This window comes from Pezoporus flaviventris, unplaced genomic scaffold (assembly GCF_033815535.1).
Source record: "Pezoporus flaviventris isolate CSIRO_AGI_PZ_B2104156 unplaced genomic scaffold, CSIRO_AGI_Pfla_v1 ptg000253l, whole genome shotgun sequence".
NCBI classification, from domain to species: Eukaryota; Metazoa; Chordata; class Aves; order Psittaciformes; family Psittacidae; genus Pezoporus; species Pezoporus flaviventris.
The window spans coordinates 993,284-1,018,009 of record NW_026892800.1 but is presented as its reverse complement, the minus strand read 5'-3'; the positions used below and the strand labels follow the sequence as shown (position 1 = coordinate 1,018,009).

The following is a 24,726-nucleotide window of genomic DNA, read 5'->3' as shown; positions in this document are numbered from 1 at the left end:
GGTACGGGTATGGGTATGGGTACGGGTATGGGTATGGGTATGGGTATGGGTACAGGCACAGGTATGGGTATGGGCATGGGTATGGGTATGGGTACAGGTATGGGTACAGGCATGGGTATGGGTATGGGCATGAGCAAGGGCATGGGCAAGGCATGGGCAGGGGCAGGGGCAAGGTCAAGGGCATGGGCAGAGCAAGGCAGGGGCATGGGCATGGATATGGGTATGGGCAAGGGCATGGGCATGGGCAGGGCAGGGGCATGGGCAGGCCACGGACAGGGCAAGGGCAGGGGCAGGGGCATGGGCAAGGTCAAGGGAATGGGCAGAGCAAGGCAGGGGCATGGGCAAGGCAGGGGCATGGGTATGGGCACGGGCAAGGCAGGGGCATGGGCAGGGATATGGGCAAGGGCAGGGATATGGGCAAGGGCAGGGATATGGGCAAGGGCATGGGTATGGGCAAGGGCAGGGGCATGGGCAGGGGTAGGGCAAGGGCTGGGGCTGGGGCAGGGGCAGGGCAGGGCAGGGGGAGCTGCCTGTCAGTGGTTGTGTGGCATCCTCTCATCGAGGTGATGTGCTATGGAGAGCCAGGAAACCCTTGTGGTAAAGCCTTGTCTGGTTTGGGGCCTAAATCCCAGCCTGGTTTGGGTTGGAAGGGACCTTAAAGCTCCTCCAGCTCCAAGCCCTGCCACCGGCAGGGACACCTTCCACTAGAGCAGGTTCTCAGTGGCCAGGGCTGATGTGGGGATTGGCACAGTCATTCCCCCTTGGACTGCAGCAGCTTTCCCAGCCAAAGTGCTCAACTCTCACCCTCCCAAATGGCTGCACTGGGTGACCCGGCCCCATTCACCCCACAAGGAACAGCTTTAGCAACCTCGTAAAAGATGATCTGGCTTGTCCTGTTCCCTGAAACACTCATGAGCATCATGGAGACAAACCCAGCTGCGTGCCCAGGCTGGACCAGAGCCCATTGCAACCCCCTGGGAACTGAACCCTCAACACTCTGGGGTGTGGGACATGGAGCTGATGGAGCAAGGCCAGAGGAGTCCATGGAGATGCTGTGAGGGCTGGAGCAGCTCTGCTCTGGAGCCAGGCTGAGAGATCTGGGCTGGGGCAGCCTGGAGAAGGGAAGGCTCCTGAAGGGGAGACCTGAGAGCAGCTCCAGTGCCTGAAGGGGCTGCAGGAAAGCTGGAGAGGGGCTTGGGACAAGGGATGTAGGGACAGGCCAAGGGGAATGGCTTGAACCTGCCAGAGGGGAGACTGAGATGAGCTCTTAGGCAGAAGCTCTTCCCTGTGAGGGTGCTGAGGCGCTGGCACAGGGTGCCCAGAGAAGCTGTGGCTGCCCCATCCCTGGCAGTGTTCAAGGCCAGGTTGGACACAGGGGCTTGGAGCAAGCTGCTCTAGGGGAAGGGGTCCCTGCCCGTGGCAGGGCTTGGAGCTGGAGGAGCTTTAAGGTCCCTTCAACCCAAACCAGGCTGGGGTTCTGTGACAGCTGCAGCTGAAGTTCCAAATCATGCCAAAAAATGCTTCTATTTACAGGCACCCTGTGCCAGCGCCTCAGCACTCTCACAGGGAAGCGCTTCTGCCTAAGAGCTCATCTCAATCTCCCTTCTGTCAGTTTAGAGCCATTCCTGTCCCCGTGGGCTGCCAAGCTGAGGAAGGACTTTCCAACTTTAATTCTTCCCTTCTTGCTGTAGATGCCACCGATGGCCCAATGGAAACGCAGGTCAAACGTGACCACCCCGGAGAACACATTCCAAAAGGAAAGGTGGCCAGAATGCCAGAACAAACCTGCATCCCAGCTGGGTTCACCTCTTTGGAACCACAAAATGGCAAAGGGGGAAAGGCAGAGGTCAGCTGAAGTGGACAAACGCGCTCAGAACCTTGCCCTGCAAGTGGTGCCTCTTGCTTGAGAACTGATCTTTCTTGCCCAGATCTCTCCTTCTTGGCTCCTTCCTCGGGAACTGTGGGGTAAATGTTCCTTCTGCCATGGACCACATGTAAAAACTCACCCTTCCACTGAAACATCTCACTGTGGAGCTTCGCAAGGCTGGAGGAGTCCATTGCCCTTGTTATGGCGGGGTTTGGTGGGGTGGGAGGGGGGCAGTGGGGTTTAATCACTGGAGGTACTATTTCTGACACGGAAAACGTGAAGTCTCTAAAGCAATCTGTTCTCACAGTTGGTCTCCATCTGTCCTCTTCGGAAACCTGGCTGCAAGACAAGTCTAAGTGCAATCCAGTGCACCCGAACTCCTTCACTTGAAGGCATCCATGGATCCAGTGCCGAAGCAGCATCGGGATCTCTTTGCACCAGGAGGTGCACAAAGCCTGCTGCTAGCAGCATCTCCCAGTGCTGCTGCTGACCTGCAGGACCTGTTGGGGAAGAGCACAGCGGCACGGCCTTCAGCTTCCTCCATGCAACAACTGTCATGCTGGTCCAAGAGGCTCATTGGCCTCTCCTGCTGCACCAAGCTCCTGTACTTGACAATTCAGCTCCTCAGCAAACCTAATGATTTGCAAGGATGACCAGAAGGAAAGGCAGTGACCAAACCTTTCAATGCAGTGCTTCTTGCCTCAGGGAGCATGAACGCTGCTCTGAAGCCTCCTGGCATCCATCATCTTTCTAATTGGGTTCTTTCCTGGGCTTAAAGGAATGTAGTGCATCCGTGTCTGCAGGGCAGGTGGCCACAGGAACGCAGAGCTGGTTCTTGCCTCATGTTTTAAGGCACAGTCATTGCCTTCAAGCCCTGAATGGGCTGGTCTTTGGTTACCTGAGACATCTGCACCTTGGAGTGCCTTGTGTCACCTGAGCTTCACTGTGAGTCCTGGGACCTGTCTAGCACAGGAAAAGACAGGACCAGCAGCAGCTGTCAAGTGCCCTTTGCTGTTCAGCATCACCTGTAACCTTGTGGTGCAGGAGATGACTTTGGATGCTTAATGGACATGAATGTGCACGCAGCCAGAGTGGCAGGGGTTGGAGCTGGATGAGCTTTAAGGTTCCTTCCAACCCAAACCGTTCCGTGATTCCATGAAATCAGATGTGGAATGCAAAATTCTTGCGAACCCTCATGAAGTCCTATCTGAATGAAACCAAGGTTTCACTATGTCTAACCCCAAGTTTACTCTCCCAAGCCGGATAACTGGCAGAGAAGTGAGGCAGCTTTACTATTTATACTTGTGCATTTGCTTTGCCTGGTTGAAACCCCTGATTTGGCAGGCATCACCACAGAGGTGGAACCAGCCTCGGTAGGGCACACATACCTTTAGTGCCTTGCCACTCCAAAGTGGCAGTTTATAATCCATGTAGCATGGATTGAATAGGCAGCATGTGATCAACCCGAATTCAGCATCATTTAGTGCTGTCACAAGTGTCACCAGACTCCAGCTCTGTTAGGGCACCAGTTATTTTAGCTGCATTTGCCACCTTGGGATAGCTCAGTGGCATCAAGTTTGACAAGAGCAAGTGTTCCCAATAGCTGCAGTGACTGGCAGAGGATGGATCTGCCTGGCTGCTCTTCTAATGGAAGTGTCAAACCATCAAGCCACAAAATCCTCTTGAAGAGAAGCCTGGACTAGCACGCGAGAGATTAATAGCTTGTCAGTTCTGCTATCATTAGACACGCAGTGAACTCAAAGTCCAATGATGCCATATGGACAGGCAGGAAAAGGAGGATTGAACTGGTTTTTACCCGAAGGCTTCATCAAAATGGATGTTTGTGTGAAGGCTGGGGCTCTGTTTTGCAATTTAGAGGAAGAGGGTTTTATACCTCACTGAACGTCTTGAATTTAACAGGAGGAGAAAGTGATGGCGAGGAAAGAGCCTTAGAGAAATCTTCAGTTTAGCTGCTTCTAAATGCAAAAGGCAAAGATCTCCCTCACTGGTGATGGTGATGCTGCTGCAGCAAGAGTTGTAGCACAGGACTCAGGTCAGCTCTCATTGAACTGGGCAAGGCGTCTGCAGGGTGCTGGGGCTACTGGATGCATCAGCAAATGAGAAATCCCTTTCCAGAGATGAGCTTCCTTTGCTTCTGAGAAATAAAAGATGGAGTTAGTCCTGACAGTGCAGGTCATAGAACCCCAGCCTGGTTTGGGTTGGAAGGGACCTTAAAGCTCCTCCAGCTCCAACCCCTGCCACAGGCAGGGACCCCTTCCACTAGAGCAGCTTGCTCCAAGTCCCTGTGTCCAACCTGCCCTTGAACACTGCCAGGGATGGGGCAGCCACAGCTTCTCTGGGCACCCTCACAGTGCCTCAGCACCCTCACAGGGAGGAGCTTCTGCCTTAGATCTAACCTGAACTTCCCCTGTTTCAGTTTGAACCCATCACCCCTTGTCCTATCGCTACAGTCCCTGATGAAGAGCCCCTCTCCAGCATCCTTGTAGCCCCCTTCAGATACTGGAAGCCAGAGGAGCTTAGTCCCCATCAACAAGAGAGAAGGGGCCTGAAGAAAGTCGCTGTTCCTGCACATGTGGAGAGCAGTTGAGGAAGCTAAAGCCCTCATGGAATTAAATCTGGCCAGGGATGTCAAGGGCAACAAGAAGAGCTTCTGCAGGTACATGGGTGAGGAAAGGAAGAGTAGGGAAAATGTGGGCACTTTCCAGAAGGAAATGGGAGGCCTCATAACCTGCAGAATGGAGAAGGCTGAGGAACTCCATGACTCTTTCCCCTTGGTCTTCACCAGCAATTGCTCCAGCCACAGCACCCAAGCTGCAGAAGGCAAAGGCAGGGACTGTGAGAATGAAGAAGCACCTGCAGGAGGAGATCAGGGTCGAGACCATCTAAGGAACGTGAAGGTGCACAAGTCCATAGGACCTGAAGAAATGCATCCATGGGACTGAGGGAAATGAGAAATCGAGGCAGTCTGGTGAGGTCCCCACTGACTGGAAAACGGGAAACACAACCCCCGTTTTTAAACAGGGAAAGGGAAGACTCCAGACCGATCAGTGTCACCTCTGTCCGTGGCAGGACCAGGCAGCAAGATCCTCTTGGGCACATGGAAAAGCAGGAGGTGATTGCTGAGAGCCAACAGGGCTTCGCTGAGGGCAAATCGTGCCTGACAAATCTGGTGGCTGTAGGACAGGGTTACAGAGCTGGTGGAGAAGGGAAGTGTGAGCACTGGAGTTGTGCAAGGTATTTGACACTGTTCTGCACGGCATCCTTATGGAGAGACACAGATTGGATGGACGGACCCCTCGCTGGATAAGGAATTGGCTGAATGGTCCCACTCATTGTCCAGCAGCTCCATGGCCATGTGGAGATCAGTGTCAAGTGGTGTCCCTCAGGGGCTGTGTGGAGACCTCAGAGCAGCTTCCAGTATCTGAAGGGGGCCTGTAAGGATGCTGGGGAGGGACTCGTCATTAGGGACTATAGTGACAGGACAAGGGGTGACGGGTTCAAACTTAAACAGGGGAAGTTTAGATTGGATCTAAGGAGGAAGTTCTTTACTGTGAGGGTGCTGAGACACTGGAATGGGTTGCCCAGGGAAGTTGTGAATGCTCCATCCCTGGCAGTGTTCAAGGCCAGTCAGGACAGAGCCTTGGGTGCCATGGTTTAGTGTGAGGTGTCCCTGCCCATGGCAGGGGTGTTGGAACTGGATGATCTTAAGGTCCTTTCCAACCCTAACTATTCTGTCATTCTATGTTTGGGGGGCACTGTCTCCAAACCAACTGATAATTAGAAGGATGGTAAGGAATCATTCACTCATGTTAGTAAGACTACTAAATTCTGTTATCACACCACAGACTTACAACACAAACCATGTTCTCTATCTTGGACCTATGTTGAGCTAAAAGTATCTTAACCCTATGTTTCCCAGGCACTTGCTTTCCTTATATCAAGCCCACCTCACAGGCATGTCAAGGTCCCTCTGGATGGCATTCCTCCCCTTCAGCGTACCAACTGAACCACACAGCTTGGTGTCATCAGCAAACTTGCTGAGGGCGCAGACATCCTTATATCCAAGCTGGAGAGGCACGGATTGGATGGATGGACCCCTCGCTGGATAAGGAATTGGCTGAATGGTCCCGCTCATTGTCCAGCAGCTCCATGGCCATGTGGAGATCAGTGCCAAGCAGTGTCCCTCAGGGGTTGCTGTGTGGGGCCCGGCACTGTTCTGATACACGGATAGACTGCAATGCGTTATAAAGTAGGTATGCTTTATTCAGCGCTGAGGCGCATGGGGGATCGCTCCTCCAAAGGCATGCTCACCTTTCTTTTGCCACTCAGTTTGTTTATATTACATATAATAATTACCTAAACATGGAATTGCGTCATGCCTAATACATATGCAAAACCTACTCCCATCTAGTATTATAATTAGTTTTCTGGCATTCATCCCATTGGTGCGCCTGCGCAGTGCCTCCTGGTGGTGGTCGTTAGGGGGTCGTGAGGATGAAGGTCTCTAGTTCCTCTTCATCACTGCGAGTAATCTCTTGCTTTCACACAGACTCAATGGGGTTTCGGCTCCTGTCCAAACCTCAGGTTCGGTACAAGCCGGTTTTACGTATCTTAAAGCAGAAACTTGTCAAGTTTGCAAGTTTTGTTACTCTGGCTATCTTTTGTTCCTTTGCTTTCTATGGATCCTATTTAACCAAGAATGTCTTCAATGTTAGGTTATGAATCTTATCTACTACAATTCTGCCTCGCAGCCGTAACTCCTGCAATTCTGCTTCACCGTTCTAGCAACTTTGACTCCTACGGTTCTGCTTCACCAAGCACAGCGACTGCTTCAGCAAGCAGGCACAATGTTAACCCTTTATTCCCAGGTATCACCTGGACTTGTGCAAGGTGTTTGACACTGTTCTGCACGGCATCCTCATGGACAGACATGGATTGGATGGACGGACCCCTCGCTGGATCAGGAATTGGCTGGATGGTCCCACTCATCGTCCAGCAGCTCGCTGGCCATGTGGAGATCAGTGCCAAGCGGTGTCCCTCAGGGGTTGCTGGTGTGGGGACCGGCGTTCAACATCCTTGTCGGTGCCATGGCCAGTGGAACGGAGCACCCTCAGCAGGTTCGGGGGTGCACCAAGCCGTGTGTGTGGGTCAGCACAATGGAGGGAATTCAGACCAGAACTGACTTTACCTTCATGGGTGAATCTGTTACCGTGAAACCCGGACGAGGACATGGAGAGGGCTCTGACAGACGCATCGGGCTCAAAGGAGCCTGACGGATGCCTCGCACAGGTCTTGGCCAAACGCTGCTCGAGTCTCCCCTTGAACCCTTTCTGGTGGCAGGGCCAATTCAATGGCAGAGCAGAGCTGATGTAAATGGGCAGTAACTGAGGGGGGCAATGAGATGGGTTGGAAGCAGCAGGTTCGGTATGAGGTAGAGGACACGAGTTCAAGGCAACAAAAGAACATCGGAGCAGGCAGCAAGGACATGTTAAGCACTGAGGAACAAGTGGAGCTGCTGCCAGAGCAGTAACAGGGAAGAAGAGATCCAGACACAGCAAAGGGATTCCTGTGAAGGAGGAGGGTGGGCCCCAAAATTGGCCACTTTCTGCCCCAAATCTGCCATTTTCTGACCCAAATTTTGCCATTTCCTGCCCCAAATCTGCCGTTTTCTGACCCAAATTTTGCCATTTCCTGCCCCAAATCCACCGTTTTCTGACCCAAATTTTGCCATTTCCTACCCCAAATCCACCATTTCCTGCCCCAAATCTGGCCATTTCCTGACCCAAATCTGTCATGTTCTGCCCCAAATTTGGCCATTTCCTGCCCCAAATTTTGCCATTTCATGCCCCAAATCTGCCATTTCCTGCCCCAAATCTGCCACTTTCTGACCCAAATTTTGCCATTTCCTGCCCCAAATCTGGCCATTTCCTGACCCAGATCTGTCATGTTCTGCACCAAATTTGGCCATTTCCTGCCCCAAATTTGGCTATTTCATGCCCCAAATCTGCCATTTCCTGCCCCAAATTTGGCCATTTCCTGCCCCAATTCTGCAATTTCCTGCCCCAAATTTGGTCATTTTCTGCCTCAAAATTGGCCATTTCCTGCTCCAAATCCACCATTTTCTGCCCTAAATTTGGCCATTTCTTGCCTCAAATTTGGCCTTCGGGCCCCAATTCTTCCATTTTCTGCCTCAAAACTGGCCATTTCCTGCCCCAAATCTGCCACTTTCTGTCCCAAATGTGGCCATTTCTTGCCTCAAATTTGGCCATTTCGGGCCCCCAAACTGCCATTTCCTGCCCCAAATTTGGCCATTTCCTGCCCCAATTCTTCCATTTTCTGCCTCAAAATTGCCCATTTCCTGCCTCAAATCTGCCACTTTCTGTCCCAAATTTGGCCATTTCTTGCCTCAATTTTGGCCATTTCGGGCCCCCAAACTGCTATTTCCTGCCCCAATTCTTCCATTTTCTGCCTCAAAATTGCCCATTTCCGGCCCCAAATCTGCCATTTCCTGCCCCAAATTTGACCATTTCCTGCCCCAATTCTTCCATTTTCTGCCTCAAAATTGCCCATTTCCTGCCCCAAATCCGCCACTTCCCTCCCCTCCCCCTCCATTTCCTGTTCGAAACCCGCCATTTTCTGCCCCGACCCCGCCATTTCCTGTGTTCAAACCGGTCATTTCCAGCCCCAACCGGTCCCATCCCGCCCCAAACCAGCCATTCCCTGCCGCACCGGAAGCACTTCCCCCTCTTTCCCAACCACTTCCGGTTACACCCGGAAGCGCCGCTCCTCAAACCGCCGCCCGGCGGCGCAGCTCCGTGCCTGCCGTTCCCGGAAGTAGCCGGTGCGGAAGCGCCCTCCGATTGGCCGGCGGAGCGGGCGGAAGTGACGCGCCGCCTGCCTTCCGCCGCCCGCCGCCCGTCGGCCGGTGCCGGTGCCATGTCAGCCCGGCCGCCGCGGAGCCCCGAGGAGCGGCCGCGCCGCGCCCCGCAGTTGTGAGTACCGGGCCCTGCCGGTGGGCGGGGAGGAGACGCCCGCAGGTACGGACCCGCCGCTCCGCTCCCTGCGGCGCCGGAGGGGCAAGGCCCCGGGGGGCACCGGAGGTTGGGGGGGGGGGGGGGTAACGGCGACGACCGGGCTGTGGCTTCACACCTCTGCCCGGCACATGGAGCGGGGTACGGGGGGGCGAGGAGGGCTCCAGCCTCGCGGGATGGGCTTGCAGCACCCGAGGTGCAAAGAGCCATGGGGTGGGGGTGAGCCCGGGGGTCCCGTTCCCCCCCCTCCCACTGCCAGGCTCTCCGTGGTTCCATGTGTGCGTTCCCATTGGGGCTCTGGTGTCGTCTACTTGAGGCGCAGGGCTTGGTGTGAGCTCCTCGGGTGCTGTTGTTGCCGTGGGCATGGGGCTTTGCCGAAGGTTTCCTGGCTGGAGGAGCTGGTTGTCCATGGGGAGAGCTGGGGTTTATGGCCAAGCACAGGAAGCGTTTCCCAGTGGTTGGCGCATCCCGGAATAGTCCCTAATGGGTGGAAGTGTTTCCATGCAAAATGAGCGTCAAAGGCGGCTTCTTTGGCCATTATTTGGATTACAATAATATATAAATAAAGATAGTTCAATAAATATTTATAAATAAGTATTTAAATAACCCCCCCGAGGCGTTAGGAATGGCCTGGGCCTAAATTCCAGCCAGGATTCCTTGCAGGTAATGATAACAAAACCTGTTTTGATTCAACCTTCAGCTAATCCATGGATGGGATGTGGCTGCATAAAATAAATTTTGCAAATTGCCCTTGTCCCCAGATTTACGCTTCCAGTGTAGAATCAATGGCCTTTTCCTGCTTTCTGGAATCAGCCAAATCCATTAAAATCAGTGAAGTTGGGTGGTTGAGCTCTGTAGTGGCTTCTGGGCCCTGCTTGGTTTATTCATGTTGAGAGGAGGTGAAAGGTGTCCCTAAAGCAATGGTTGGAAGGAAAGGCAGGCTAAAAACCAGCTTGGTTCTGCCTGGGAATGCTTCTTCTGGCAACTTGGAAGTCGAACTGCACCTAGACTTGACAGAGAGCTGCCTTTCCTTACCAGGGACAGGAGGTGAAGTTTGGAATACTCAGTGTGGTGTCCTTTGGGCTTCTTAGGAAGAGTACTAAATGCATTTGGATGAGACCTCGCAATCCAGTCGGTGGCTGATGGAACAAATGATGATGAATTCCTGTTTTCTTCATGGGAATTCTGTTGAGCTGAGGGAAGCGTTGACTGTTCTCTTTATTCTGCCAGCTTGATAGAACTAAGTAAGGAAACGTTCCCATTTTTCTTTCCCTTGTCTCTGCTGTCATATCCTGCTTAATGCCGTGCCCAGTGTTGACTTGGGAGGTTTCAATATTGCCTCAAGAAATAACGACCATTTTCGGTCAAGCGAGATGTCATCACGTTGACAGTTGCCACCCTGAAGGGCGCAGATTTATGTATGGATTTGGGAAGGGAAGATGAAAACCTGAAGTTGGTGGTTTCTGTGGTGCCATGGGGCAGGATTTCTCCCAGTCCACCACTCGTTTTTTCTTCCATGAGCCGGTTTTCCTCCGGCTTTGCCTTTAGACCTTGGGCCATGCTGAAGTACCATTGCAATGGAATTATTATTAGTGTTAATATCTGAGATTTGAGGGGGCTTCTATTTGTGGGGTAGGGAAGTGAAGGAGGATGAAGAGGAGAAGGAACACTGCTTCAGAATTATGGGAGGAATCCTCATGTCCAACTTGGCCTAATGGACAGAATTCCTATAATTATTACTTTTAATCAGCCAGTTCTTAAACTAAATTATCTGACACTTCTAAAAGGGGATGGAAAGACCTTTTTCACTCTGCTTGAGTGATTCTTAAACCAGATTCTTCAAAGCAGGGGGAGCCTGCAGAGGGAACTAAGGCAGCTTCCAGCTCTCCTCTTCATCACTCAATAATGTATGAAAAATGCTTTAATTTGGGTAATACAAGGCACCCATCCTGGTTATTTCTTTGTATCACCTGGAAGAGTCTTTACCAATGTGAGCTATAGATGGTAGAGGGTTTTCAATTGATACATGGAGTAGAAAAAGCATCTAAAAACTTTGAGAATGACGCTTTGCCTTCCTCTTCCAAAGGGGGAAGACGTGTGAATGCAATTTCTCAATGTCTCTGAACATTTCCTTTCCTTCCTTCTTGTCTATCTTTTAGCTTTTTGTTTTTGTGCTTCTGCAGTCCTGTGAGTATTTGTTTCAGGTAAAAGGATGTTATTGCCCACAAAACTGCACCTGGGGGGTTTCTTGCTCTTTTTGCATGAAGTGTGAAGATCAAAAGCTGCCGTTGTCTTCTTGGGATCCTGAGAAGCAGAATGACCTGGAGCTCTGACAAACCGGATTTTTTCAAGGAGGTCTCTTCCCCAGCCTACTTAAAAGATCCTGTTTGTAGCACAGTGTCAAACCCGTTTTTTGAGCCCATCCTAAAGGAGATGAACAGTGACCCAAGGGAGAAACAAGAAGAGTGGAATTGAGCGCTGGACACCGGCGTTGCTGCTGAAGAAAGCATTCATGCCAATGCGTCTTCTGCCTCATCTCTCTCTTCCTCTCTCTGTTTCTTGCTGCCTCCCTCGCTCTCTCTCTCTGAGCTGCTCCCCTTCCTCTTGCCCAAAAATTAGAGGTATCCCCTTGCTTTGACAGGTGAAGGAGCATGCCTCTTTGGGGGTTTCTTCTGCCCTTTGATGCCTCCTTGCAGTGCTAGTTAGTTTGAGCAGAGGTAAGTGCCCATTTGCTCTGTTTAAGCTGCTGTGGTTTGACAGCTCCATGTCTGTGTTCCATAGACATGAACATGAACTTGATGAAAATGTCCTTCTCAGTTTGCCTTCAGAATATTGATTCTTGCATGTAGAAGAGAAGTTGCCATTGTAGATCATGGGGTTATTAATGAAGCATTGAATCAAGTAGGAGAAGACCTTTAAGGTCATCAAGCTCAACTGAATGATCCAAAGCACAGAATAGATACAAATGCAAGAAGCTGTCCAGGAGCTCAGTGCTGGTCTTCCTAACTTTGCATTATCAGTAGTGCTGGGAGATATGAAGTGAGTCCTTTCTGCTTTAAGTTCTAGCATACAAACACTTGTAGTTGCTCTTTGTTTAAGCAAAAGTATTTCTATAAGATTGCTCATGTTAGTCCTTCTCAACTGTCATTTCTGATGCCAAACCATCCAACTCCATTTTGCTACTAAAACCTCTGATGGCAACTTCCACTAGAACCAGGTGGGGTATTGGCCATGTTTTTAAGTCGGTTGTTTTTGAAGCAGAAGGCTGCCTACTGCTCTGATCAATCACACCAACATTTGCCTTCTCACACATTGTGCTTAGAAATGAGGCCTTGTACCAAAATACTGGGTGTGGGAGTTAATGGTAAGGTACAATGAGGAAAGCTCTGTATGTCTAAAGCCTTTGTGGTTTAGATAGACAATAGCATGGTCATTTGTGTTAGCCACCAAGGGGAAAATGACCCCTCAGACTGTAGCAGGAGCTGTCCAGCTCTGAGAGTGAGCAGCATCCTTCTTCTCACTTGATGGGAAAAGGCAACGTCTTGACTGACTTCTTGAGGAGATCTATCAGTGGGACACGTGATGGGTAGCTCCTGGTCACTCTGTTCCAAGCTGGGTTGGAAGTCCAAACTGTAATGCTTCACTGCCAGAAAAAACGCCAGTGTTTCAAAACTACTTGACAGTAAACAGCACAAAACGTTGATGTCATCTGGACTGGTAGAGGGAAATATGCAGAAAGTCAATGGGACATAGTGGAGTTGGCAGCTTTGCCTTTTTATCATTCTGGATCTGATACCAAGACTATGAAACTTCCTTTTAGTTCATTTGGCCTCTTTGCTAGTGAGGGAAGCTGTTTTGTTCATGCATGTTTCGACATGCCACGTTGCTTCTGCAGTGCTTTGGGCATTAGATTGTTCTTCTGAGAGTCCCACGAGCATCTTGCAATACATATTTCAAGTCCAGTATCTTGGACTTGGAAAATCTTGATGTTTGAAGCATCACAACTAACTTCTGGTTTGACAGGGTTCTCTCTGTCTGTCTGCTCTTGGGAGTTCCTATCTTCACCTACCAAAATGCACTCTCCAGATTTGACTGGTGCTGTTTCCATGTCTTCCCCCTCAGTTTTGAAGCCTTTCCCTTCCTAGACTTAGATTTCTGTTCTTATAAATGCATGTATCTCGATAGTATTTTGTTGCTTTCTTTGAAGACCACCACCTTTGTGGTCTGTATCTGCCTGAAGAATGAGCAGGCAGGGGAGATGCAGGCATGTGGTCACCCTACAGCCTACTCCACAAAGTCAGTGTATTCTGCATCTTAATTCCCTTGTTTTGTGTGTATGTCTGAAGTAATTTCTGCTTCTGTCTTGCCACACAACTAATCTGCTGCCTTTTCCTGAAGCTTCTGTGAGATTCAGACTTTGTAGCACTAAGCAGGGATATTAATAGGAACAGGGATGTGGGAAAGCAAAAACACAGCTTCTTTGTGAAATCTGGAGGGAGCTTTTTATTTTCTCAGAACGGAAGGGCCTGTAAGCAGAGGAGGAGGGTAACGTAAGGGGTTTCTTTAGGTCTTTTGTTACCTGAAAAGGATGCCATTTCTTGCTACTCTGGGATGTAAAGGTTGCCCGTTGTTTTTCAGATAGCCTGTGGTTCTGAAATGCTGCTCCCAAATGTACACTGAGTAGCTCAGTCTGATTTGCCAGTGAAGTCCCTGAAGATCAGGAGCTTTCAGTAGTTCATCAGCTTCTGAGGCGTGGCAGCACCGGGTGTACAATGCACTGATGCACATGAATGAAGATATCTGTGCTGTGTTCACTTACGCTCTCTTTCTTTTCTCTTGTCTCTTGTCTCTTGTCTTTGTTTTGTTAAGCGTTGCAGGCTGTATGTACCGAGTAGTTCAGACGACGGGACCAGATGGAAAAAACCTTCTGAAATTACTTCCAATTCCTATAGCTTCTGGAAGCTTTGTGCCAATAGTTCAGTCTTCAACCATGGCAAATAATTCTAAAGCGAGTGTTTCTAGTCCAGTCCATCTTACTTTTAAGACACAGCTTGGCAATACCACCACGCCTTCATCTGTTAAGATACCCGTTTTTCAGTCTCCTAACCCTGGAAAGATTATTCTTGCAAGGACATTAGACAAACAGGAAAGTCTTAGGGCAGGTTCTGAAAAAGAAAGCCTAACTCCAAATTCAGGTGCTAACAGCCAGAGCAGTTGTGTTTCAGTGGACAAACTGTCTTTACAGAACATTGCTGTGACCAGTTCATCCAACCAGAGCAACACAGCATACATGGTGCTCAACACAAAAACACTGCCAGTTGCTGTGAAGACTTCAAGCGTGCCTTCTGGCCACCACCTCCAGATCCCAGCTGATGCAGAAGTGAAATCTGTCCCAGCTTCTTTTTTACCACCTGCAGTACAGCAAAAAATCCTTACGACGACAGTGACAGAAGCGTCTGGAGAGGATGACGGTGCAAAAACGCCAACTGTTATTTATGTGTCGCCAGTGAAAACAGTGAAAACAGCGAAAACAGCCCTTACGAGCTTACGAGCCATTTGCCCAAAACCTGCCCCGGAAGTTTCACAAACGTTGATAATGACAGCTACACAAAAGGGAAGTAGCCCTGCTCCTGGGACAGTAACATCTGATGGTCAGCAGTGCCAGCAATGTCCGATGAAATGGGTCGTGCAAGAAGGTCCACAGTCGTCGACGCCTTGCCTGATCCCCGTGAAGTCATCCAATAACGTGGCTTCCAAGATCCTGAAGACTTTGTCAGACATGAAGAATGCAGAAGCGAACTCTGTGAATATTTTATCACTCTGTTCTAGCGGTCCTGGTGGAAGCCAAACTAAAATCCTGCCTATTAAAGATAATGCTCTGGTCATGTACAATGGGAAAGTCTATTTGTTGACCAAAAGAAGCTCTGATGTTCTATCGGGCCAAGCTGACAACCAGCCATCTTCCTCTTCTGATGTTTCAGTGAGAACGGAGACATCCACACTAATTGATTCTACTGCAGTCAGCAAAATAACCAGTGAAGTAGTGAATCTGGTGTTGTCCAAAACCAGCGGGATGGTGCTGTCTCAGAAAGATCCAAACCCGTCTCCAGACTCCCCTTCCCCAACTGGCTTAAGAAGCGATGTAAGATCTGCACCTGCAGCTCCGGTGACACCAAGTGCTAACCAGCAGGATTCCACTGTAAACCACAGAAAGAGTTTGCTCTTCAACACGAGCATTTCAAGTGGAGTGACCCCCGTTACGGCAGATGGGGCACAGGAAAACGTGTGCCCCAATGGCAAAGGAAAGACCCATTCCCCCAAAGCAGCAAGGGCTGTTTTGCCTCAGGCTAAGCAAGAGGGTGCTTTCAGTGAGGACTGTCAAAAGGTAACTCTCTCCAATACACATGCCCATCTCACTCTGCTAAGTTGTTGTATGGTCCTGGTTCTATTTGAATAAAATGGCTGTTAAAAAGTTCACAGTTTTTTGTAACCAGGTGTTTTGCCACTGGATATGCTCATCTAAAGTGTGTTTCTGGTCAAGAAATGGCTTTTCTTTTCAATAAGATTGTACTATGCAAGTGAGAAAATGCATAGAGAAAAGGAAGAAGGAGGGAGAAGATGCCTTTGTATTTTCTCACAAGATAAATTGTCAGAAACAACTGAAACTATAGGAGAGTTGTTTCTTGGTTGCGCCCTGGGGACAGTCTGCTTTCATATCTGAAATGCTTTGATACCTGCTTTACGTGGTTGGTACCACATTCACAAAGCCTAGCTGTTGACTGTTGTAGGTGCGATGTGAGGTAGAGAAGTTTGCAGCTACACAAGTGGAAACCGAGGTGGTCGAGCAGGGTTTGTCACCCAGAGACAAGCTCTGGTGTTGCACTAAGTCAGCTCCAGCCTCCACTAGCTCAGCCAAAGGCAGGAGCTGTGCTGCCTTCCTTTCATGCCATGGTGAGGAGGGATCCACCTTCTATGACTCATGGTTTCATGTCAGGCAGAAGAAACTCCTGTGATCCTTAATGGCTTTCCACCTTCAGGCTGGACCTCTTGTTCTTTTAAAGCCATAACATCAAAAAAGTCCTTAGCCTCAAATGCCCCAGCCTCTACCCATGGAGATTGGAGGTCAAGGTTTCAGTTGCTCAAGAGGCCAGGATGAATTTGCCTTCAGATAAAAGGAATCATTCTGAAGCTTGCGTTGAGCAGGTAGAAGAGCAATGCCAGCTAGGCATATTTGTGCAAAATTCCAAGTTTAATCACTGGAACGCGTTGCAGGGACTCTTGTGATCCTTCCTCACCTGGAAACTGGTTAAATAGCCTTTTTTTCTTTTCCTTTAGTGCTGTGTGGTGCCAAGTGTTGCTTTAATCTCTGAAAAACATTGAATGTTTGCTGCTTATAGTCTGTGAATTTGCAAGCCTGTGCATTGCCCGACCTACTGATGTGAGGTTGACCTTGAAGTTCAGACACAGCTCAGGTTACAATGAGGTTAGATACCCGACATGGCTAATGGTGCTTGGTTAGTATTGTCAACCACAACACAAGGATGAGATGCACTCAGCAGCCTAAATGTGGCCCTGTGAAAACACTTGTCTGATCTTCCATCATCTTCCTTTGTTACTTAGAAGTTTTAGAACAGGTGATTTCCTTGTTGCTTCTTTTACTTCTGTGTTTGCTGGTTGGACTCTGCATTTTCTGGATGTTCCACAGTGTACTTGGGGTTTTACGTGACTAACAAGAGCGTTAGGCCTGTGTACATATGTATATAATACCTAAAAGTTGGATTAATCTGTGTTAAGTGTAACTCTTGGAGAATGGCAGACAACACAAATGTTCAGCTGTCTTCCTAGTAACTACTTTTTAGCTTACGTGTGTGTGGGGAGAGAGATTGAGAGATTGATGGGTCTCTCACTGTTTCTGTATTTCAGATGCAATGTGGAAAGATGGATTCACCAAGAAAGCTTATTCAGATCAAACAGCAAGAAAAGCCACATTGGAAACAATACTTGGAATTAAGGAAAAAATTTGGACTCTCTAAGGAGGAGAGAGTTTACCTTAAGAGAATACCATTAAGGAGCTCCTGTGAGGAACTAGAAGAAAGGGTTTGCTCCAGTAACAGCTTGAAAAGGAAAAGTGATTCTATTGATTCATCATTGGTAGATGTGGAAACAACGAATCAACCCCAGGAATGTGTGAATGAGGAAAAGGTATCTTGAAATCTTACGGTGCTAAAATGTGTACAGCAACACCTTCAGAAAGCTCCATGTGTGTATTCAGTACAGAGCTGGGTGTTGGTTTGCATCCTTCCTCTTCTAGGTTCATCAGGGCAAGCCAGTAATTATGGTCGCTGTCAGAATCGCTCCTACATCTTGTTTGTGGGCCACAAAGGAGTTGGGTGACTTGAGTATGACTTGAGTAGTCCCAGAATCCTTCTCCTCTTTCCTGGTTTCATGGGAGGAAATCTGAAGGACAAACGCTTTGAAGAAGACTGGACCCTCTGGTGGTGGCAGGGGTAATCTTTATTGGAATAGAAACCAGGCCTCTTTGTCCTAATTATTTATATGGAACCTTCTGCAAACAATTATGTTTATCCAGTGGGTATAAGCAGAATAATAGAAGAGTAATTTCTTGTGAGGCTTTACAGTTGAGTTTGAGATCAGTCAAGTGTCATTGTTCTAAGGTGCTTCAGTCACTGACATGACAAGGTGAGGTGGACTGCCAAAGAAGGGTATCCACGTATGTGGTTTTGTTGTACCTCTCTAATCTTCAGCGTTACAAATGTCTTTATAAACGTGGTCCTTTGATGTTGGCCAAGAACTTGTTTGGGTGCTTCTGGAAAGACTCCCTCAATGAAGGAACTTCCATCTTAATGCAGTAAAATGGTTTTATCCATCCAAAGTAGCTCTGTTCAGCCACAGTGTTCCCAAAGGTTTTGTCTCACACTGCAGTTGAATATAAGCAGCAGCAGGAGATGATAGGTGTGCACAGGAGAGGCAGAAGCGCACTAAGGAAGGAATTCAGTGTTCTGGAATTGTTAACTGGGAATCTTTGTTAGAAAGATACTGAACACAGAGGTATGTTTGCTCAAATTGCTAAAGAAACGTCTTCCATATAGGAATGCCAAGAAGCTTGCAACAAATAGCTTGTGATTTGTGCTTACTTACAATGTGGAATGATGCTCAGTTTAACAGAAGTGTGTTTTCTTGGCTCTACAGAAAACTGTGGATCCAGAAGAGGATCTGGCTAAGAAAAGAAAGGTAAAATCCTCAGCGGCGTCAAACACTGGAAAGAAAAGGAAAACTTCAGTCAAATCAACCACAGGTCCAAGTTCAGAGAACACCAGCTCCAGTTCCAGTGTCCATAGCAGAAGTCCTTCACCTCTGCCGGTCTTACTGCAGCAAAGTATCTCCACAGACTTCACTGTGTCATCTCTGGGCAGGGACTCTGAGCAAGACCTGGACTCTCAATATAGTGACATTCCATACCCAAGTATCCCAGTTTTAGTGTCTTCTGAAGATGCCCCTTCAATTCTGGAAGGGTCTTTCAGAAATGATGCTTTCCCTTTGACTCCTCCAGACTTGGATGAAACCATCCGGGATGAAAGAATCGCACGACTCAAACAGCAGTTAAGGGCGCGGGAAGCGGCGCTGGAGGAGATGCGCAGGAAGATGCAGCAGAGCTGAACTGCAGCTCGTCAGCAGGCCCATGCTCAGCTGCATTGCAGTGACTTTAAGAAGGAATTCCGTGTTTAAACAAGGAACGTTTCTGGTAGATGGAAGATGTGAACAAAATAGGCACAGGATAAAATACACAGGATGTGTACGTAAAAAAAGGACAGGGTTCTTAATACCAGAAATAAAAGACTTGGACCATCAAATTCTGCTTCTGGAGCATCACATGTATCAAAGAATGCAGAAGATGGGCATTTTTTGTTAGTGCATTCTCTATATTTTGAATGGAGGGGTTTCTCTATTAGTCCTAGCGAATAAACCTTCCCACTTTGGGATCCCATGGCCTATCTCTTAGAAACTCAGTGTAAATGGCAAACCCCAACTGTCGATAATTCTTTTGTTTTCCTAATGTGCATGACAACTTTTATACATACCTGAGACCTGTCAGTGGTCACGAAAGGTCAATGGTCAGTGTTTAATAAATGCTATTTAAATGAGTCGGGAATTACAGGCAGATAATACAGATGCTGTTCATACCAACCCTCTTCCAGATGCGAAGGTGGCAGCAGGAGAACCCCCTGCTGACAATTAGGAGGTATGTGTTTCTTACTCTTCCTATTGTAAGCCTTTATAAGGCCTTTGCCAGTTGTGCAATGTTGAGGTTTGGCTGTGGGGTGCATTTTTGGAGGGGAGGAGGTAGGTGTACTTTTTTAAAACACAATCATGTTCAATAATAACTTGTTGAAGCAAAAAAGGTCTATTTCTATATGCGGGGGGGTTATCTTTCTCTTTTGCATTTATTTGTTATTTAAATGTGTCTCTCGCTGCCTTCATTCGATGCTCCTTTGGTTTTGATTGTAGGAGAGGCTGTGCACTCAGAGTCTTCACTCTCATAGTTTTTATAGACCTTTGTAGTGTGTTTGTCCAGCATATTCTGTCACGTGTTGTGTGGATGCCTTTCACTGCCCTCTCTTGTCCATGTCCTTGAGGCTTGCATTGAGTTCTGCAGTTCTCTTTGCTGTACCAGCCATGAACAGCTGCTTTGCCAACAGGATTTGTCATTGTGGGTTTTCCTGTCCCATTTATGGTTACATTCAACATCTCTGACCCCTGCAGAACTCCCCTGCTGATCTCTGTTCTTTATTTTCTGTATTTTAAATACATCTGCAAGGTTTCTGTTACCACACGGATGCCTGGCGCATGCGTAGGGTTGTGGTGAAAGATGTTGCTTTGGAGATCCATCTTTGGAGACCCCACTAGACTCTATCAGTTGTCTGTTCCTTACTAATATGCATCTCAGTGGGAAAGACTCCAGTGGATTTAGAGAGGCAGGAAGGGAAGAAAAAGGTGGTCCCTGCAGTGAAGAGTGTCAGATAGGCCAAGTGTAGGAGCAGATGACACACCAAACGTGTTGGTGGGTGAAGAAGGAAGGTGTATGATGGAACTAAACACTTTAATGATGGAGATTACTGTTTAAGAGGCAGGTGCTTGTGATAGAGCAAGCAAGGGTGGTATGGGCATCTATGGATTCGCTGTGTGTGGAGTGAGTGTTTGGGGGCAGAAATCCCATAGTTTAGCATAGGAAAATGGGCACCGTAATGAATGACTGATGCATAGTGGAGTGAATGATGAGCATGAAGGGCCTCATGACCTACAGTGTTGTGCAGCCCAAGTATCCCAGAGCTAGGAGCAGCAGCCAGACCGCTGAGTGCCTGAGGAAAGGAGTGGTGGTTGGACCAGTGACCTGCATCCTGGAGCAGGTGTGCACAGATGATGCGTGGCCCTTGTTGGTAGATGTGCAAAGCGAAGAGGCCCATTCATAGGAGATGATTTCTTTGAGCAGCCAGGGAGGAAGATGCCTGCAGCCTGCTCCGTGCTTGTTCCAGAAGGTGGAAGCGGTACAAGTTGGGCCACATCTGCACATCGGATATAAGCAGTAGTAAGGAGGGAATCGATTTGTGTGGAAAGTGGGAATATTCCCTGCACGCATGTGGGTGCGATGGGTTGACCCTGGCCAGCCATCCAGTTGCACCTACCCAGCTGCTCGCTTGCTCCCCTCCTGCAGGATGAGGGGAAGAGAGGAGCCAGACAAGCTTGTGGATGGAGATAAAGCCAGTTGAACAGGCTCAAAGCTGCATGTGGAGAAAGCAAGCTAAGGAATTTAATGAGCGGGTCCTGGCAGCAGGCAGATGTTGCCCCATTTTCTGGGTCTCTGTGTGCATAACATTTACGTGGGAAGACAGGTACTGTAAGCATAAATGTCCCTGCATCCTCCTCCACTCATTAAGTGTTGATTTGCTGAGCATGATGTTGTATGGAACATCCGTTTCCAATTTCTTGTCCATCCCCAGCCTGCTTGCTGGGAGGGAAGGTCTTGATGGTGTGCAAGCGCTGTTCAGCAATAGCCAAAGCACCAGAACACTGCTGGTGTGTTGCCAACAGTCACCCTCACACATCCAATCCACGCCATGTGCTGCTCGGAAGAACATCAGCTCCATCCCAGCCGGATCCAACACAACAGGGTGGCAATCAGAAGGATGTAGAAGCAGCCTCATGTCTTGTGCTGCAGTCCCCTGTTGTGATGCTCTTCCAACTGCCATCATGCCCCTGTCCTGTCTTCTGACAAAGTCTTCCTTCTACTTTCCAATGATCTTCAAGTAAATCAGTGAATCCGAGTTCGCTTACCGTCTCCTTTTTGCTGGGAAGATTCCAGGTTAGACATTCCATGACACACCACCACCTCTCTTCCAGAACCTCTTTCACCCTCACAAAGTGGTCCATGAGCCTGAGTCTTCTCTAGGCACAAGGGGAAGATCCTGAAGGAAGATCCTCACCTCAAGGTTCTGAAGAAATGTGCCCAGTGCGATTTGGTGGAAGAAAGTGAATGGGCTGGTTCCTGGTAATGGGAAACTCTTGATGTGATTCAGTAAGACAAAACCAAGCCATCTGTGGAAGAGAAGGAGATGTCTTTCTTGGCGCAACATCAGTGCAGAGTTGAAAGCATCACTGAGAGCCTAGAGAGGGCCCTTGGTGTGGGAAGGTTGCGCCAACAGCAGGAACGAAGGGACTGGCACCAGCCAAGGATGCTGCAGGTTGTCGGACCTGCTCCTCCTCTGGACACATCATCTGTAGCGCAGGTTCTGTTCCCCTGCACTGCTCATCCTTCAATTCCTGTGATCCATTGGCACTTTGTGACAAGAAAGCTGGAGTCCTGGGAATGCTGCCAGCAGCCCCAGGAGTCAGAGGCATTGGCAGCCACCCCTATGTGCAGCTTAGCTGGTGGAAGGCATAGCAGATACACGCCATGGCTTGCAGTATGGAATCCATAGAGTTAGGCTTTCAAGTGAATTCAAGCTTACTCCCAAGTAAATATTCAGGAAGAATCAGTGGGAGACCATTTCGGGATTCCTGGTTGGGAAGAGCAGAGGTGCCAGTGAGTGCTGGGCAGAACGGATCAGGAAGCAATGATGATGCCACCAGCAGCCCAACGCGGTGACTTGGAGTATGCAGCCAGAACTATCCATGTGTTACTTTCCAGCTAGAGGAGGACCCACCGCAGCACAGGCATTTCTGTAGGACACCGATCTTCACAGAGGGCTGCCCCAGCCTTTTACAGAACCACAGAACCATTTAGGTTGGAAAAGACCCTTAAGATCAAGCCCAACTGCGAAGCCACCCCTAACCCGTGTCCCCAAGCGCCACATCTACGTGGCTTTTGGATGCTTCCACGGATGGTGATCCTGGAAGCTGCATACTCTGGAGCCCATCGGGTCCAGTGCTGCAGGCAGCTGCTGTGAGTGGAGCTGTGCACAAAGACCAGAAGCATCTGCAGGTACTTGTCATCGGGGATGTGCAGGTTCAGCTTTCAGCCTGGTTTGGAGCGTGTGGGTCTGACCCTGAGTGTCCATCACTGCCATGATTTGGGTGGAGAAAGTGTGACCCGTTTCCAATGGCGCAGTTGGCAGCAGGAGCATTGGCCAAGGCTGAACTGGGCAGAGCCCTACATGTCCTCTGGTGGATCTGGAGGTGTCGAGCAGCTGCAGTGCAGTCTGAAGAAGGCTTCTGGCAATGGAAAGGGACGTGGCACTGCTTTCAATAGCAAGGCATGAAACCCTAAGTAGTCAGCGCTGGGTTAGTCTGAAGATCCATCCAGCCCATCATTGTCTCTCCACAGAGACCAACGTGGGGAAGGAGGTCAGGATGGAGACTGAGAGTGGATGCCTTGAAGAGTGCAAAGACAAAATGATCACAGAAATGAACAGCTCTGCTCTGGAGCCAGGCTGAGAGAGCTGGGCTGGGGCAGCTTGGAGAAGAGAAGGCTCCTGAAGGGGAGACCTGAGAGCAGCTCCAGTGCCTAAAGGGGCTGCAGGAAAGCTGGAGAGGGGCTTGGGACAAGGGCCTGTAGGGATGGGAGGAGGAGAAACAGCTTCCAGCTGGAAGAGGGAAGAGTTGAAGGAGATACTGGGAAGAAGCTCTTCATTATGAAGGTGGTGGGACACTGGCACAGGGTGCCCAGAGAAGCTGTGGCTGCCCCATCCCTGGCAGTGTTCAAGGCCACGTTGGACACAGGGGCTTGGAGCAAGCTACTCTAGTGGAAGGTGTCCCTGCCCGTGGCAGGGGTTGGAGCTGGAGGAGCTTTGAGGTCCCTTCCAACCCAAACCAGGCTGGATTTCTGAATGTGAAATGTTGAAGAGGACCGGCTCCAAGAGGAGTATCCGAGGCTTCTGCCTTCCATTGAGGAAACCCCCGGGACGTGTTTGTAGGTGCTGAGGATCTCCAGCTCATGACAGAATAAACGAAGACGAGATCAAAATGAAATCTCAGGCCTTGAAGAGGTGATGGTGGGAAGATGAAGCTGGAGTGACGAGGCACCCACATAAGAGAAAAATAAATCCAGGTGGTCCACACAAGTGAGGAAGGATGGGCAAAGACACCAATCTGTCAGCTCCTGAAGGGCATGGAAAGGTGGTGTCAAAGCCCCTATGCAGTGGCCAAAATCAGAAGCCCCCAGAGGTTTGAGGAGGGTTTGGAAGCTGATGGCATCCCCCAGGTCCCAGCACACAGCAATAGGCACCACCTGGATACCAGCATCTTGGCGCCTTCCAGCCAGGCCACACAGCCACCTCCCTTGGTACCTGCCTGTGCTCATGAGAGAGGGGTTTCATCTCCAGCATCTCCAAGAGATTTCCCACTGCAATTGACTGCATTGTTGCTGCAATATCCCAACCTCTTCCTGCATGGTCCATGGTTCTGCCAGTTTCCACCTATTTTCATTGGTGTGGACAAGGAAGTGCTGCTCATGTAGCTCCATGTGATGAGAATGCTTCAAACCATTGAATTTGCCACTCTCCTGTCCTCTGGTACTACAGCAGTTCTCAGTGAGAACTTCAGCTCTTGCATCTTTCGGGTTCCTGTCTGAATAGGACAGTGTACTCCTGCTCATTCATAAACCCATTCCTCTTCATCACTTTGCTCTGCATCTTCCTACCGATGTCTCCATTCCAGACAGATCTGTCAGCTCCCTGTGACGGCAGGATGGGAAATTTGTGGGCTCGTTCTGCGCCTTGATCCCAGACTCCTTCTGGCAGAATTCCTCCTGATTTGTTGTCCCTTCATCACCCACTCACTCAGATGCAAGTTGAGGTTGTCCAAGGCTGCTTTTCTCCATCCCCTCTTTCTGTGCCAGGTTTGACGTGGTTGCTCTCTGGACAGGCTCAATGAGTTGCGGACATGCTGCCTTTGGGCCAGCCCTGTTAATTCTCCCTTTTGAATCGACGGTGCCCTCACTTGCTAACACTTCTTCATTAAATAATGATAACCCCTCAATCAAACCATTGAGACCTTGTTTCGTGTCAGCTGCATAGCTCCCCTGAGTAATGCTGCATGCTCCTGCCCCAGGCTCTCAAGGCACCGCTTGGTGCTTGCCACATTCTCTGTTGCCATTTCCCTTCCCATTTTTCCTCCACATCTTCCCCCCCATCCAGGCTGGCAGCTCCCATTTGGCTTTGGGTGGAAATCCATCCCGCTGTGTACTCCACTGCTCCCACCAAACAAGGGCTGTTGAAGCGTGACGCAACCTGACAGAGCGGAGCTGTCCATGGTAGGACAACGTAAAGCTGGGACAGAGCTGAAGGGTGCTCC

The 24,726-nt window shown here is 49.4% G+C and overlaps 2 protein-coding genes across 4 annotated transcripts in view; one reads left to right on the top strand and one right to left on the bottom strand.

The window, feature by feature from the left end:
* TMEM167B (transmembrane protein 167B) overlaps window positions 1–24,726 on the bottom strand; it is a 154,832-nt gene that overhangs the window by 68,661 nt on the left and 61,445 nt on the right. The gene's annotated exons all lie outside the window — the stretch shown is intronic.
* Window positions 8,816–19,285, top strand: LRIF1 (ligand dependent nuclear receptor interacting factor 1). Of its 3 annotated transcripts, none has more exons than XM_061442842.1 (4): window positions 8,816–8,880; window positions 13,789–15,304; window positions 16,843–17,121; window positions 18,130–19,285. In XM_061442842.1, exons 1-4 carry the CDS (start codon window positions 8,825–8,827, stop codon window positions 18,595–18,597), a joined length of 2,319 nt encoding a protein of 772 aa, XP_061298826.1. In that variant the 5' UTR covers window positions 8,816–8,824; the 3' UTR covers window positions 18,598–19,285. The 3 variants fall into 3 exon arrangements, with proteins under 3 accessions (XP_061298826.1, XP_061298827.1, XP_061298825.1); XM_061442843.1 differs by lacking the exon at window positions 8,816–8,880 and adding an exon at window positions 11,505–11,636; XM_061442841.1 differs by lacking the exon at window positions 8,816–8,880 and having other exon boundaries at window positions 13,533–15,304.